This window comes from Phoxinus phoxinus (assembly GCF_949152265.1).
Source record: "Phoxinus phoxinus genome assembly, chromosome: 19".
NCBI lineage: Eukaryota > Metazoa > Chordata > Actinopteri > Cypriniformes > Leuciscidae > Phoxinus > Phoxinus phoxinus.
Genome location: NC_136894.1, coordinates 1,366,437 through 1,385,096, shown reverse-complemented (window position 1 = coordinate 1,385,096; position 18,660 = coordinate 1,366,437). Strand labels below are relative to the sequence as shown.

Below are 18,660 nucleotides of genomic sequence, written 5' to 3'. Positions count from 1 at the left end.
TAAAGTTGAACGTCGGGTCACTCATGCACCGGACGGGACCGAGCGAAAGCCTGGGAGTCTGCGATGTCAAGAACTGAGAATCATTTTGTGTAATGATCTGTGTTGTGGTTCTGGCATTAGCATCTGTACTTCCTCACAGGAGAGTGAGATTTGAACATCTGTGTAGGCCGATTACACAGTGAGACGGCAGAAGAGTCACTACTGTACATACCAAATCTGTGTTTTCTGCCTCAGTCTTTTGTGCAATGTTGAGAAGCAACACATTCAAATTAGCAACGCTACAAATTTAACTATATTTATCAGTGGCAGCATTATAGTAGTAAAAAGTGAGACCCGGTGCAGCAATTTATAGTGGAATATTTTTTTTTTAAATGCTGCTTTCCATCCATCCTTCCATCCATCCATCCATCCACCCATCCATCCATCCATCCATCCATCCATCTATCCATCCTTCCATCCATCCATCCACCCATCCATCCATTTATCAATCCACCCTTCCATCCATCAATCCATCTATCCATCCACCCTTCCATCCATCCACCCTTCCATCCACCCATCCATCCATCCATCCATCCACCCTTCCATCCATCCACCCTTCCATCCATCCATCCACCCATCCATCCATCCACCCATCCATCCATCCATCCATCCATCCATCCATCCATTTATCAATCCACCCTTCCATCCATCTATCCATCCACCCTTCCATCCACCCTTCCATCCATCCATCCATCCATCCATCCATCCATTCTTCTAACCATCCATCTATCCATCTATCCATCCATCCATCTATTCATCCACCCTTCCATCCATCTATCCATCCACTCAACCATCCATTCATCCATCCATCCATCCATCCATCCATCCATCCATCCATCCATTCATCATTCCATCCATCATTCCATCCATCTATCCATCCACTCAACCATCCATCCATCCATCCATCCATCCATCCATCCATCCATCCATCCTTCCTTCCTTCCATCCATCCATCCATCCATCCATCGTTCCATCCACCCATCCATCCATCCATCCATCCATCCACCCATCCATCCATCCATTTATCAATCCACCCTTCCATCCATCAATCCATCCATCCATCCATCCATCCATCCATCCATCCATCCATCCATCCATCAATCCATCCATCCATCCATCCATCCATCCATCCATCCATCCATCCATCCATCTATCCATCCATCCACCCACCCACCCTTCCATCCATCAATCCATCCATCCATCCATCCATCCATCCATCCATCCATCCATCCATCCATCCATCCATCCATCCATTCATCCATCCATCCATCCATCCATCCATCCATTCATCCATCCATCCATTCATCCATCCATCCATCCATCCATCCATCCATCCATCCATCCATCCATCCATCCATCCATCCATCCATCCATCCATCCACATATATATATCCGTGTTTCATGTTGTATATTGGTGTGTGTGTGTGTGTGTGTGTGTGTGTGTGTGAGGGGTTGTTGGAGTGGGAGCGAGTGTTTGAGGTTTTTACCCATTCTTGTCGTGGATCTTGTTGATTTCATTAATCTGTATCATGAGTTGTTTCTCCAGCTTGTTGGTTGATAGTGAATTCTCCAGCAGCTGAATTTCCAACCGTGATGTCTGATTTAAAACCTGAAAACAAGGACATTCCAATGAAAATACAGTAATCCTTCCGCAAAAACACAGACCTTAAAACCATTAAGTAAGTTAATACTAATCGAGCGGCACCTCATGAGAAGTCATAAACAGAACCGCTTTACCGCAGAACCATACGGTAGCACTTATGCACAGTTATTCTCTCAAGTCAACCTCTTATTTGACAAATCAGCAAAACACAACTTTACCGTATCCCTCTGTGTCTCATTGGAGCGCACAAGTCATAAAGAGAGTTAGCAATAAAAACATTAGAATGATACATAAAAAGAGACTGTATGTCTAATGCGGCACTAGTGTTTTTCTTGGCTTGTTAAGAGCCGCATTAAGGGGATACATATATTAAAAAAAAGATAGTTGGCGTAATGAAGCATGAAATGTATTCTGGGAGGAAGATACCTGCGTCTCGACATCGGTTAGCTTGCGCGTCTGCTCGGCTGTCTGCGAGAGAAGACTCGTGCCCATCTCTAACATGGCCGCTGTGTGGTTGTGAACGGCACTCTGTTGTAACTGCACCATCTCCGTCTTCATGTTGTCTTTCACGTAGTTCTCAATCTGTGGTGACAAGCAAAAAGACCATGTTGGAAAACATATGGACACTCTATGAATGTTTTTGCATTATATGACAAAATAATAACCCAAGTGGCTTTTACTACAAAACAAAAACACTGAATTTTAAATTGTTAATTCGACTATTAAAGGTTCCTAATTTAGTTTTTGAGTCTCATACAAAACATTTACATGCATCTGAGGTTAAAAAAAACACATTTTCTCTTAATATACTGTACATTGCAGCATCAGCTCTTTTCTCAGTCTCTGAAACGCTTCGATGAAGATTCAGTCTCTCTAAACCCCGCCTCTCTGAGAGCACCTCTGCTCTGATTGGTTAGAAAGCAAGCGCTCATTATCATATCTGAATCTCAGCTCTTGATCACAGTGATACGAACAGTGACGACGGCATGGGTTTTACCGTATCAATCTCAGAAAACAGCGTCTTCTCGACATGAACAACACGAACCAAACTCTTCCAGTCTCAGATACACTACAGTGTTTGAGGGCGGGGCTAAGAGACGCTGTTCAGCCAATCAAGAGCATAGACCGGCATATGCAAATTAGTTTCAAACCAGCAGGAATCGAGACTGAATTACTGACGACTCGTTTCAGTTCAGAATCGCTTCTTTCTTTTAGGAAAGAAGAAAGTAACTCCATTTATCTGCACTTTGATCTTTGCAGAACTTTTACATTCAAAAACAGCTCAAAAAAGCATAACACTAAATGCCAAAACTAAAGATAAAAAAAAGTACCAAGCTCGGATGTCAACATGACCTCTAAAGCCTGATATAATCGACTCTCCAGTGGCTGTAAAATCCATTGAGAAGTAAAACACCCTTAACTTGACAACTCCAACAGTCCTAAAGACACTTTAACACCCGAGCACATGGAGGGTTTGACAAACTCTTTAAGAGGCCAATAAAACGAAAGCAGACACCATTCTGCACAAGGACACGGGGGTAATCAAACCCATCACAGTTATGACTTCCTTTAAAAAAGCTACACAGTAACTCTTTAAAGAAAGGACATGTCCATGTTGGCATCATTTTAAAGGAATTTCTTATCTAAGCCTCTTCATGATGACCTCGAGTTTTAAACGCACTCCAGCGGAGCAGTAACAGCTTCTTGAAGAGCCGGGCTTAAAGGTAGTGGAAGCAGACGTGGGTCATTTGTTCACGGAGGAAGAGATGTAGATATCTATACGCTCGGCTTTATCATGAAGGCTTTCATTCTAATCTTCTATTGCTGGAGAGATGACAGGACCAGAACCGGCTTTACAAACACAAAGATACTTCTGTTGATGAAACCTCGAGAGATGCCCACCGACACTGAGGTCATTAGAGACGACTCGGATTATATCTAATGCTCATCACAAACCAGCAGTTCTCAAACCTGGTGCTCAGGCTGAAAATATTGCACAAATCTGCAATAATTAAGTGTTAAATAACACAAATGTACTTTATACTCTCACTTCACTGACCAATGTCTTTGCTGCTGACCTTTAATGATCCAATTCAACTAAACTAACCAGCAAAAAAGACTTCAGATGAACATCACATTTGTGTTTTTGTTGCTGAAATCAGTGTTGAACTTATTTTCCTGAGTTTTATTGTGAAAGGACCATTACATTTGGCAAATAATACAACTTATTTTTTTTTTATTAATTAAAAAACAAACAAGCAAGCTCAGCCCAGGTGAGAACAAGTCATCTAAAAGTAATGTAACGCATTACTTTCCATAAAAAGTAAATAAGTAACCCAGTTAACTATAGGGAGTAATGCAATATTGTGACATGTTACTTTTAAAAGTAACTTTCCCCAACTGTGTGTGTGTGTGTGTGTGTGTGTGTGTGTGTGTGTGTGTGTGTGTGTGTGTGTGTGTGTGTGTGTGTGTGTGTGTGTGTGTGTGTGTGTATATATATATATATACACACACACATACCATATGTCATGTCTGTTATTTTTTATCACAGTCATATGTTCTGTTTTGTCATGTGATCTGCTCAGGTGGTTTCTCTGGTTTGTTCTTGTCAGGTGTGTGTTAGTTCTGTCATTATTATCTTGATTATAAATATCTCACACACAGGTGTATCTTGGTAGTCATTATTAGTCTTTGTGTGTATATAGCCCTCATGTTCCCATTGTCTCTTGTCTAGTTTTGTTTTATGTAACACACTGTGTGGCGCTTCGGTTTTCATGTTCATGTCAACATTCAAGTCAAGTTTGTTCAAGTCATTGTTCTGTTTGCTTTAAAGTTCAAATAAACTGTACTTGAGTTAATTTAACTCGCCTTCGGTGGACGATTGTTACAATGTAAGATATATTTATCATATACACCGCATCATTGCATTACAATTATCAACTTATTGGTGTGAGCTACAATGCTTCAGTCTTAAACTTGTTCAACTAACTTGTGCGACTGGTTTATATGTACATCATGCCCGGTCACTAAGTGAAAACCAAACAGCCTGATGTATGATGGGAAATATCTGACTGCAAGACACTTCCGCAAACCGACAGTGACAGCATTTCTCCACGGTTCCAGCTGGCCATGTTGCTCCACTTATTAAGTCATGAACGATCCCTTGTGAATCCACTGGAGAACAGACCAACAGGGAGTCGAATTTTAACAAGACTTCACGACTAGTCAGACCGCACGTCCGATTCAATTGCAGTTCAAGGACCTGATTGTCACCATGCTTCAATGGCATTTCAATGAACAGTTTTATCATATTTATTGCTGCTCCAGTCATTCCGACAAGTTTGCGTTGTTGCGTATGAAAGAATCAAACTCGGCATTACTTTAAGCTGAACACTTGAAGCTGAACACTTGAAGCTGAACACTTTAAAATGAACACTTTAAGCTGAACTTTGCAGGTTGTTTACCTTAACTGAACAGATTCAGAGTCATTGGAATGGTTATATGACTTTTTTCAGGTTGAATGATGGTCGTCTCGCCCCCCCCCCCCCCTATCGCCTGTGAACGGAAAAAACACCCTTGCAACTTTGGGATATCAGGTCTCGCGATGTAAAGAATTGCTTTACGGCAAAAAAAATCTGCAAAAATTCTGTCATTATTGTGCGAATGAAGAAGATGTTGTAAAGAATGTCCCGTCTGCTGTGATGTCGTTGATCTACTCATAGATATACATAATAAAGGCTAGATGTCTTATGGCGGAGTCTCTAACGTCATCACCGGCGGCCATCTTGTCACAGGCAAGCTTTCTGTAAGGTGAGTGATCTGCACGAACACAAATACTCTTATCTCGCTGAAATCTTGACGGATTTACAAACGGTTTGGTTTCTTACAAACGTTATCAACGTGACTATAATTCTGGTTGCTTGAACATGTTGAAATATATAATATTATAATTATTCATAAGTATGCAGTGTCATAACTACATCTCTGACGTTTATAACAAACCAACCCGTTTGAAAATCGGTAGAAAATTTAGCAATTTATGTATTTAAAAAGTACATGCACCATTAAAACACAATGTTACGAGTGAGCGAGCTGACTGTGACAAGATGGCCGCCAGGTGCGGACGTCGACCTCCATTGGCCAGCAGCGCAGACGAGACATCTAGCCTGTATTATATGATATCTATGGATCCACTAGCCTCTGGTATCTGAGAGTCGCCAACAAGTTTTTCGACAGTGTTGTCAAATATCTATTCTGAAGCTGTAGGGGGCGCTCTATAGAGAAACCTGCATAGCCCTGAACGAATCACTTTGCAAAGCACATTTGTTTAGAAAATGGAAGTTGTGACCAAATTGGAGCAATTGGTTGTAATTACTGCTGGGCACCGATTAATCGTGATTAATCGCATCCAAAATAAAAGTTTGTGTTTACATAATAAACGTGTGTGTACTGTGTATAATTATTTTGTATACACACATATTCATGTATATATTTAAGAAATATTTGCATGTATAAACTGTATATATACATCATTTATATATTATATATACATTTCATATGTAAATAACACATTTGTCTTAAATATATACATGCATATGTGTGCATTTAAATATACAAAATAATTATACACAGTACAGATGCATATATTTCGATTAAATGTTGCCCAGCACTAGTTGTAATTTTACAGTTTTGAGCACTTCAGCTTACAATGCGAGATATTAAGTCATTGTGATATAGATATTAAAAAAAGAAACCAAATGAAAGGGTGTGGAGATCCATCTCTTCACTCGCCAACATCTGTACACCAAACAACTGGGAAAACACAAAACTCAACCTGTGACTGCTTTAGCCACCAGCAACCAGTCATGTAGAGTTAACATTGCAGACGGCAGTGAGTATAAAGCCAATGTCTCTGTTGTACGTAATAGTCGACTGTGAAGCAAGTTAAACTGACGCGAGTCTCTTTACAATAGACAGACAGACCTTGATGGAGTTGATTGGAAGGAACACAAAGGATAAGACTGCAGGCAGTTTTGCTGAGACGTTTGAACTATGACATTACGCTTCCCAATCTGGGTCTGTGTCTTCCATTAAGCTCTCTCCACGGATAACATGCTTGACTGGGATCCAGTTTAAGACTTGAGTGGGATCCAGTTTAAGAGGCTACAGAGATGATGTTGGCCAGTACTTTGCGAGCGAGTTAAGTCACCTTCACAAGTGTTTCTGGAGAAACATCACACCAGAGATCCTTTCTGAGGGACGTTCTCTTGTGTCGTTCCCTAAACTATAGCGGTGGAACAAAGGAAGGAGAATCAAGATTACACAAACAGAAACTGGGTGTAAAACACTACCAGAGGAAGCCGTAAAGGGCTTTAGTGGGTGTATCGTTATTTCCCACTTCCATTCATAAATAAACGTGCCTACCCAAAGACAACAGATGAGGTACAGAAAGAGAAATAATCCTGGTTTTTAATTGGCTTGAGTCATTTAACTCTTTCCCTGCCAGAGTTTTTTTTTTTTTAAATTATTGCCAGCCACCGCAAGAGTTTTTGATCATTTTTACAAAAGTTTCATGACCCTCAGAATATTTTTTTGTATGAATATCTCAACATGCAATATGTCAACAAAAAAAGAAAAAGAACAGAGCCTTTGCTTTTAATTAAACCGTTTGTAACACTTTATAATAATAACTGCACGCTATTAATCATTAAGCATTAGTAAAGTGATCACTTTCTAAGTGATCTTATAAATCAATGAATACGTTTGTAAATAATGCTATACTTCATTTAGAAATTATAAATTGATCATTAATAAAGTATGAAAATACAAATTAAACACATTATATATATATGCTTATAAATCAAGAATAAAGTATTTATAGCTGTATTTATAAACTGCTTATTAATGCTATTAATGCTTTATAAATTATGAATTAACTGTTTACTAATGCTTAACTATTGATGCTTCATGCATTCTTTTTTTATCAACACTAAAAATAAAATAAAATAAATTGCTGAGCAAAAAATCTGAGAAAATCAAATTTTTGTCAAAGACAAAGATCCAGATCAGATTGATGATCAAAACACATAAATCGAGTCCATCAACACCAAAAGCTTCACTACACAGACAATGGTTCACGCCAAGAACAGTTACCATAAAGATAACTATAACTATAACTATATTAGCATTCACACCTGTTTATTATAAGTGTGCTGCACATAAGTTTTGCAGCTTTAAATGCAGAATGGATTCTGATTGGCTATGAATGTTTTTATCTCTCATCAGCTGAAAAAAGTGATTCCAACTACAGTCAAACCAAAGATTATTCACACACCAGATATCATTTTTGATATTTTTTCACTAGTGTGTGCAGGACACTATAGTTCATTTCTGTAAGTGAGGAGAGCAAACTAAAGTAAACTGTGAGATATTATACCAAATATTCTTCATACAGCGACTACCAGTGACATTTATAAACATTTGGAACCAAATATGACTCGGACACTTTGATCTGATCATGTTTTCTTCAGTGTTTTGTCTGTAACTGCTAATGCTCTTTTTACACACACACACTGAACACAATGAAGCATTGCTTGGTCACTGGTTGAGCTAAACTGGTATTATCTAATTGTGTAGTTAAATTTACCAGCTGACAGATATTCAACATAATTCATGTGTGAGACAGTCTAACAGAAGTGTGTGTGTGTGTGTGTGTGTGTGTGTGTGTGTGTGTGTGTGTGTGTGTGTGTGTGTGTGTGTGTGTGTGTGTGTGTGTGAGAGACAGTCTAACAGAAGGATGGACAAAACCTGTCAAATATCAACTGAGTTCTGCTCATATTTTATCACCATTTTATAAACTATAGCGAATAAACTGTGATAATGTGAGAAATGTTGACGGAGTCTGAATACATTTTGGTTTGTCTGTATATGGTTTCTCCTTGGCGTTATCATTATAGTTGTGTTGTGCTTGTGCATATTTTGAACTAAATATGAATAAAAGAAAACCCTGTGAAGACTGTCACCTGCAGTTTGTCTCAGAGGTGTGTGTGTGTGTGTGTGTGTGTGTGTGTGTGTGTGTGTGTGTGTGTGTGTGTGTGTGTGTGTGTGTGTGTGTGTGTGTGATGGAGTCGCTACACCTGGGGATTGTCTTACGTCTCGCACTCGCCCACCAGCGGAGGGTCAAGCCGAGCGAGTCGAGGTCAAGCGTATCAGCGCTCACAGATCTGACCCGAGAGCACTCACGTCTATATCCATATCACTGCCGCGCTTCAACTTCAGCGCTCCACTTGCAGATTGATTGTGTTTATTTGCAAAGTGCAGCGATGTGAGAAGGTGAACGGGCGATGTGTTCAAGACACACACATTAAACAGGTCAGAAAGTTCCTGTTAGACTTTTATTTTGTTTTTCTATTGAAAGTTGTGCATGCAAAAATCACATTTTCTTAAAATGCAGCAAATGTATGAATCAGCAGAAATGTGTCTTATCTTTATTGTCCACATTATAAAAAAATAACAGTAAAAGCTGTTAAACTATGATTTTTTTATATATATATAGTTAACGGCATCAATAATTGTAAGTATTGGTAATAATACAACTGCGATTACTATGCATAAATGAGATTAAAACTGTGATTATTGATTGGCAAATTATAAAGATTTGCTTGATTTGAGTTTGTATGACTTTCAAGAGTATAAATGTATTTGAAATAGAACAATTTAATCGGATGTGAAATTGATATTTTACACAAGAAAAAAAGAGTTAACTTTGTTTCTTTTCTTTTTTTTTTCTTTCAGAAAATCTATTATTATTAATACATTTATATTTATACTTTTAGCTGGTGCTTTTATCCAAGACAGTTCCACAGCAATTCGTCAAGGAGCCAACAATATTTGTAATAAACAATGGCAGGGTTTATGTAACAACTAGATTATGATTAAAAATGATGATGATGATAATAACATCTAACTAGAAGAAATATTCCAGTTAACATGCATACCATAGAGGGTTAAATACCATAGAGGTTTGCTTTAGATTATTGTTATTTCATATGTATGTGCAATATATGTATGTATGTTTTTAGCGTTTTTATGTCTTTTAGAGGCTTTTGCATCGGAGTTCTTCATATATATATATATATATATATATATATATATATATATATATATATATATATATATATATAGCCTCTAAAAACCACCTCTGTCAAAAATGAGATGATAATATTGAGTGAATGCTCATACGTTCATCAAATACTTTCACTTCAAACTCACCAAATCCCAGTCTCAGCCGTTCAGAAACCTGGCCTGATAAAAATTTTTTTCAACTTTAGACGGACTTAGAGACACACACACACACACACACACACACACACACACACACACACACACACACACACACACACACACACACACACACACACACACACACACACACGCACACACACACTTTTTAAGTCCTTCAGAAAAAGGAAACACTCCTTCCCATATGATCTGTGGAGGTGTAAGAGAGGCAGAGAGTCATGACAGCCGAGCCGCTTAAAGAGCCACTAAATCATCCTGAAGGAAATCACCAGCGGCGCAGAATATCCCCGAACTGCTAAACTGTAAACGTTCCTGTCTGAGAATCACAGGTCAGGTCACGTGATGAACACTGAGGTCAGGGAGAACGACTGTGTGACGTACGGTTGGCCCTGTGTCTGTCCAGCGTGCTTTATGACAGCGAGTTTATGAGAGTTTATAGCTCTGTTAATGCTAAAGCAATCTGTTTAAAGCAACATCAACCACTATATAAACCATAGAGGACAAATGAGTTCTGTGTTTGATGTAACAGATATAATATTGTACATCGTTAAAAGTGTCTTGAAGGACAATGCATTTTTAAATGATTAAGTTATTTTCAAAAAAAAAAAAATTGTCTACAAAGCATTCAATTACACACAGAGAGGAGTGTATAGAGTAATGTATATATATAAGTCTCTTCTGCTCACCAAGGCTGCATTTATTTGATCAAAATAGCGTAAAAATGGTGAAATATTATTATAATATAAATCTGCTGTCATAATGTGAATATATAGTAAAGTGTAATTTATTGCTGTGATCAAAGCTGAATTTTCAGCATCATTACTCCAGTCTTCAGTGTCACATGATCCTTCAGAAATCACTAGAATATGATGATCTCAAGAAACGTGATTATTTTTTATAATTCTCAGATGAATTTATTAGAAATAGATGTTTTGATCAATTTAATGCATCCTTGCTTATGTACATTATATATATATATATATATATATATACTCTGTAACTGCAAGTCAATTCAAGCATTAGTGCTGTACATCATAATGTACAGTATAAATTAGCGTTCGATGTCATCAAAGATAATTCATATATAACAGTAGGAAAGTGGGAGAAATCAGCAAACGCATTAAATATCCAATATCAGCTGATACGTTTTTCTTTTTAAATGCATAAATTGTGATGCATCACAGCTGAAGCTCAAACCTGCTAATCTCTCCTGTGTTCTCCAGCGAGACGCGCAGACGCGGGAACAGTAACCGCTGCTCGTGTAAATTAGCATCTATGACTAGAATCTGTAATCAGTGTTAGATTAGCTCTCACTCACAGTGTAATTTAAGACCGAGTGAACACACACACTATTATACTCACGGCCATGTGTGTAGAGTGTGTGTAGTTGGACAGAACTCACTCAAGCTTACATGAAATCACACAGATCGGGTCTACAACAAACCTCGCGGAGGGTGTGTGTGATGTTGTGTAGCAGAGACTTACAGAGAGTTAGGAAAATGCAGCTTTTAATGTAGTTTATGTGTGTATGTGGAGTTATTAATCTGCTTTAACACACACCATGTGTAAGTTCATAAGTGGACAGCATTGCTGAGTATTTTCTGCTTAAAACTGCAGTGAACCAAAGACAGTCTCAAAAACACGGTTTGAAATCGCTGGTGTTTCTGACGTCACACACTACCTTGACCAATCAGATCAACGTGTGATCGCCAACTGAGCTGAGTGAGTGAGTGGAGGCGGGGCTCATTTGCATATTCATAGAACCGCGCATACTAAATGATCCAAGGGTGTCGAGTTACATTCAAGATATTTTTTAAGACATAAAGACTTTAAATATGTAATTTATGTGATTAAAGATGAGATTTAGGGGATAAAATGATTGACTAAAGTGGGACTTTAATGCTTTTTAAAGTGCATTTGGAGTCGGTCCCAATCCAAATTTACTGTATATGGAAAAGCAGCATGAACATTGTGTTTCTAAGAGTTTCCTTTAGTGTTATATGGAAGAAAGAAAGTCATTTGAGTTTGTAATAACATCATTTTGAGTGAATTAACCCTTTAATAAGGAGCCTCGGACAGCGTCCAATCAATCTCCACAGACAGCAAACGGACCCGTGATCATTTCACTGAATTATCTATATTTATCGGCACAGTTTGAAGGCTACAGTTTACACACGCAATGTAAATCTAAACCAAGCATCTTCCAAACAGTTTAAAGCATTGCCCGGGTGCCATGGCACAGTCAGCGGCAGTAAAACATCACATTATGAGATCTGGCATGTTCCCAGCTGGAGTTGTTTTGTATTACAAATCCCGGAGATATGTGGTGTGTATTTGGGTCCCTCGCTGCAGAGGTTCAGAAAGGCTCGATATTTCAATTCCAATAAAACGAGTCCTCGATTTAATGTGTGATTGTGGAAACCTTTGATTGTTATACTAATTTCTGTGTCAGATGTGGTTTGAAACTTTAGATAGAAATCTAAAACACAATATGGTTGTTTTAAAAGCAATGCACACTGAGGGTTCGTGAACGGCAACATGTTTAAGTCGAGGTACGTAAAGAGGTAAATGTATATGTTAATTGGATCGCACAGAAACACAATATCAAAACAAAATCAACATCGGTCACAGCAGCCATCGTAATCTAAACATATGACTCGAAATAATGGGAAAAAGACAAGGGAAAAAGTACTTTACAGAAACAAAAGAAGGTGAAGGAAAACATGACGACGTGCCTCAGTGTCTTAATACACATCTAGTGCAACACTATATGTCAGAACAATTATATGTGCACGCCGAAATTACATATAAAGTAGAAAATCTAAAGCGCACAGAACAGTTTTCACAACTGTCTCGCACTATTACACTCTAAAAAATGCTGGGTTGTTTGTAACCCAATTTTGGGTCAAATATTGGGTTACATTTTTAAATAGCATTTTTGATCCAACGTTTGGGTTTGTCCATATTTACCCCAAAATTGGGTTAAAACAACCCAGCATTATTTACAGTGTACCAGTGATCATTGAAAATAAGTTAATCAATGCTAATGCATTCATTCAGATCATACAGAAACTAGAAAAATTTGAATATGGTGCAAAAGTTAATTTATTTCAGTAATTCAACTTAAAAGGTGAAACTAATATATTATATAGACTCATTACATGCAAAGTGAGATATTTCAAGCCTTTATTTGTTATAATTTTGATGATTATGGCTTACAGCTTCAATTTCAAAATTAGAATATTGTGAAAAGTTTTCATAAGCTGTAAGCCATAATCATCAAAATTATAACAAATAAAGGCTTGAAATATCTCACTTTGCATGTAATGAGTCTATATAATATATTAGTTTCACCTTTTAAGTTGAATTACTGAAATAAATGCACTTTTGCACCATACTCTAATTTTTCCACTTTCACCTGTAAATATATTCATATATTAGCATAAATATATTAAAGATTGCTTACCAAACAGCATGAGCAAACAATGATGCCAAGAGGACGAGAACTGGATCTGCACAGCCTCTGCCAGCGGAGGTTTCGATCTCAGACTCAACTCTGAACATTAAAGCAACTCATAAATCCATAATATCTTAATCATTGATCACCTTTTGGAAAGCACGAGCGCTCTGTTCTTTCAGCTCGTTCATTTTCATCCGCCCAAAGCCACTGTAATTGATACTGATCTATAAATACCACAAACCAGAGCCCATCTGATGAGAACGCTGATGTGTCGCACCAGACCCAATAAAGCACAGGCTGAGGAGTTCATATTCTCCATCCCGTCTCGGAGACGTGCGTGCGGGACGCAGGGAAGATGGAGAGGCTGTTTGCTTTGACTCCGCGAGAGATGAGGAGACGCTTCCAAGAGAAATGTTTGCTTTGTCTTTTTGACTTTGGTAGCGTGAGGGGAAAAGTGCTTGTTATTATTATCAATACTCTGGAAATGGATTTTTTCTTAGTGTCCGTCTAGACAAGCTGTAGAAAGATTATTTGGACTCAATATAAGTGCTTCACAAAGACAAAAGCACGGGTGTTCATCAACGACAGGCGGTTTTATGCCCCAGGGACTCGGTTTTATTGTTATCTTTTTTTATTGGTTACAGAAAGAACACAATATAACTATCTTGGAAACTTTTACTATGCCAACATGGCAACTTTATAAATGCATTTTATATAGAGTATAGATTTTTACCATTTTACCCAGACTTTCAATCTTGAATTATAAAAATTCATCATACTGTATGAAATCAAATGTCATGATATGATCATCTAAACCTGCATTATTTATTATAAATACATACTATATACAATATACATTTATATATACAATTATACAGAATGAAACTCAAAAATGAGAATATGGTGCAAAAGTTAATTTATTTCAGTAATTCAACTTAAAAGGTGAAACTAATATCCAGCTGTAAGCCATAATCATCACAATTATAACAAATAAAGGCTTGAAATATCTCACTTTGCATGTAATGAGTCTATATAATATATTAGTTTCACCTTTTAAGATGAATTACTGAAATAAATGAACTTTTACACGAGTTTGAGTTTCACAGTAATGTATACAATTGTAATGAATAACTTACTCATCAACATATATGAATGAATTTATGAATTTATATGCATTGTTAGATGTTATTTGGAGAAACTATGACTGTAAAAAAAGTGTTTTAAGTGAGTCCACAGGGTCAGAAATGTCCATAGTTGAAGAAACTCTGATAACTACAGCTGTAAATCTGCTTGTCAGTTTGCAGATACAATAAAGCGGATATCATATAGCATAAACTCATATTTATGTTCCCTCTGCATTTCTCATGTGAAATCACATTGACAGTGGAGAAATATTTTCCAAATGAGATTGTGTATGAATGTATATTTGCTCAAATCCTCAAATTACAGCACTCATATCTCTTTTGCCCGAGTTGGTTTTTCAAATTACTGTGATTTCCTTGAATTACCCTGATTAATTATGTGTATCTGGATATATGGGAGAGGAAATGTCAGGATTTTACCCGACCCTAGAAAAAAAAAAGAAGGAAACAACAAACAAACCGTACTGGAAACCAGTGATTTGCCCCATACACACAGCAGACCTCAGGTTTCCCAAAATGAGAAGTGATCATGGGAACTTCTCTGCCATGATGGATCACGGGAGGAATGTGACTTTCAATGGCCTGGTAATCCCCTTGGAAACATTCTAGCCAGTTCGGGATCACACAGGGACATTGAGGAACATTATCTCAAAAATGTTTGGAGAGAGGTGTCTATTCCAGACTCTATTCTGGGGAGAACCTTCCCAAAGAATAATGTCCTTTCAAGGATATCTATGCACAATTCAGAGTGTGGTGTGTTTGATAAAGCCCTCATACATAATCCAACGAGGCTATCAGGAGAATATTAAAGAGGACTTATACTATGCTCTTCTGTGTAGTTCTCAGGCTCTACTAGAACATGTTCTCCTGCTTGAATGTTGATTATTCTCCTCATATTCTCCATTGTTGCGGCTCCTCTCTTCCCAGTCTGTCAGTAACGCTCTGTTTACTTCCTGTCTCTATGAAGCCCCTCCTTCTGAAAAGCACACTGTGCTCTGATTGGTCGGCTGGAGCAGTGTGTTGTGATTGGTCGAGCGCTTCGAGTGTGTTTGGGAAATGTCCCTCCCCTTACCATAACCGCCAGTTTAACACACTACTAACTAACTCAACCAGGCCCCGCCCCTTTATTCTGCGTATTAATTATTATAATGAGGAATATTGTGACGTGTTCGTAGAAGAAACTCAAGACTACAATGGAGGCGTTTCAGGAGTTCAGAAACACTGACACTGATTTTTAAATGTCTTTATAAAGACACAGAACTCAGAACGGAACAAAAACTCGAGCAGAGAGTGGATTCTTAAGCTACGTTCACACTACAAGCTTTGTCGCTGCTGGTCGCCAGTGGCTGGCAGTGCGGTCGCTAGTGGGCGTTCCCGCTACTGGTTGCCTAGTAATGTTTGTGAGTGACACTCACAGATGTTCCTCCATGTTGTAGACGACAAATCCGTTTTCTTGCCGCTACAAACAAACATTTTGGAAGGAAAATTCTAAATATAAATGTAATCAGTGTAACATGCATAATATTAAAGATGATCGAGAAACTGTGAGTGCTTTTTGCCATCGCGGCTGTTTAACTGCAGCAAACGGGCAAACACCGTCTATATGTGTTCAGGAAACCAGTCCGGCTCTGAGTCAGTGCGGTGAACACACTGTACGCACACGGAGATACATCACAGCTTATAGCACAGTTTCTGACGGCTAAAATCAGCTTCTCGTTCAGCTGGCCTCTGTCAGAGAGTGACGGGTGATCACGCGCTCCACTGACTTCACTCCTATTGGTTGTCGCTCCCGAAAGTCGCTCTTCATTTGCATAAAGTTAAACAGATCTCAACTTTGACACGTCGCCAGACACGCCCCATCAGGTCGCCAACGGCCGCGATCGTGCGTGTCGCCGGAAAACGCCCGCTCCCCATTGAAATGAATGGTAACGTGTCGCTTTGTCGTTTGTAGTGTGAACGCAGCAGCGTAACCGCTGATTGGCCATTGCAAGCAGAGAGTTTTAACACTGGCTGGTTATGAATTGCTCAAAAATTTGTTTTGGATAATTTTTAACCCCAAAAAGTTATGGACCAGAGCTTTAAAGGGATAGTTCACCCAAAAATGAAAATTCTGTCATCATTTACTCACCCTCAAGTTGTTTCAAACCTGTATGAGTTTCTTTCTTCTGCTGAACACAAAAGAAGATATTTAGAAGAATGTTGGTGACCAGACAGTTGATGGACCCCATTGACTTCCATAGTATATTTCTTTCCTACTATGGAAGTCAATGGGGTCCATCAACTGTCTGGTCACCAACATTCTTCAAAATATCTTCTTTTGTGTTCAGCAGAAGAAAGAAACTCATACAGGTTTGAAACAACTTGAGGGTGAGTAAATGATGACAGAATTTTCAATTTTGGGTGAACTATCCCTTTAAGGCAACGGGTCTACTACATTTTTTTAAGTAAGTGAACTGAACTCTTATCTGGCCCGTTGATGCGCTTATTGCTGACGTCCCGCTGGATATAGAGAACAACTCCCTGTGGAGCGACTTTGTGTAACTTTGCAGACCATTTTCATGCTCAAACAGCAACATTATAAAACATCATAATAGGTTCTCTTAATGCCGATGATGTAATATAACCGTATGAAGGAATCACAACAGCAAGCTCTCGTCCAGCATGGCCCGTTGGATGCTTCTCGGCCAGAACAACCGTCTCTCACATCGAGAGTTGGCCGTGGCGCACGGATTGCCTCATTTCAAACAGTGGGCAAGGGTGAGTTATCACGATGCCTCTGTCCCGGGCCTTTATAAGAAGACATCAGCAGAACCGGTCCCAGCGGGGAACTACACAGACAGTGCAGAGCCGTGTTTTTGGGTACAGATCTGCCCTGTTGAGCTTGGCATGGAGAATCTGGCCATATAACAGATGTGTTTGCTGTGGAAATACTGTATGAATGTGCTCACTTGTCACATGGTAAACTAGAAAATTTACAGCATCTTAACACAATGTACTGGCAGTTCTGTGAGGCGTCGTGTGGCTGCCAAGGTATTTAGGCAAATGTGAAAGAAGACATGCTGAACTTGGTTGTCGGTTTGTAATTCCAAACATAATAACTAAGCTAATCACAAGAACACCAAACAGACAATCCTCCGCAGTCTCGGATATATCCCAGCAGATCACACAGAGACAAGATGGGGGATTCATAATTCTAAAGACTGTAAAAAAACAAAAAACAAAGTAAAATAAATAAATAGTATTATAGTTATTTATTTATTATTAACTTTATTTAATTTACTTTAACTTATTTTGTATTATATTAATATTCATTTTATATAAAACATTTTTTTTAAATGTTTAATTGCCCCAAATATATACTACTATTATATATATATATTTTAATTAAAATTGTATTTTTAATTTAAAAAAATCAAACAAAAAAATCAAAAAAATATTTTAATATTTTTTTAAATAGCTTTATAAAAAATAAAAATAAAAAAATATATATATATATATTAAAATATATTTGTATATTTTAAAATATATTTTAAAGCTATTTTTGATTTTTGTTTGAATTTTTAAAATTAAAAATACAAATGAAAAATATATATTTTAAATATATATATATATATTTATATATATATTATTATTATTTATATATATATATATATATATATATATATATATATACATATATTTTTCTTTTTTTTATTCAAACAAAAATTAAAAAATATCTTAATATTAAAAAAAAATGTATATAAAAATAGTATATATATATATATATATATACTTTTTTTTATTATTATTATTATTATTTTTTTTTTTTTTGCATAGGCCGATAAAACCTGTTGATAAATATACAATTTCACCCTTCTTTCTCCCTGGATTTTCTGTCTTTGGCATTGAACAATGGCATAGCAATGGTCTGATAACTCCTTTATTAGTTTTATCTACAAAAGTGTATAGAACTGTGCATGCATATATAGAGAAATAAAAAGAGAAAACCGGCCAGATGACAGGCTCTTACGGACGGCTCACTCGTGGCATTGTGTCGTCACACTATTCAACGCTGTATAATTCAGAGGCCTCTTTAGTGTCTGTGCGAGTCGTTTTGTGTCCGAGCAGAGGGAGGG

The 18,660-nt window shown here is 37.6% G+C and overlaps 1 protein-coding gene across 1 annotated transcript in view; it reads right to left on the bottom strand.

The window, feature by feature from the left end:
- The window catches only part of angpt1 (angiopoietin 1), an 84,063-nt gene that overhangs the window by 51,990 nt on the left and 13,413 nt on the right, over positions 1 to 18,660 (bottom strand). Inside the window, exons 2-3 of the mRNA XM_079591404.1 lie at positions 2,069 to 2,224; positions 1,527 to 1,648 (exon numbers count right to left, since the gene is read on the bottom strand). Of these exons, the coding sequence (XP_079447530.1) occupies positions 1,527 to 1,648; positions 2,069 to 2,224 (278 nt within the window). The remainder of the gene's footprint in view (positions 1 to 1,526; positions 1,649 to 2,068; positions 2,225 to 18,660) is intronic.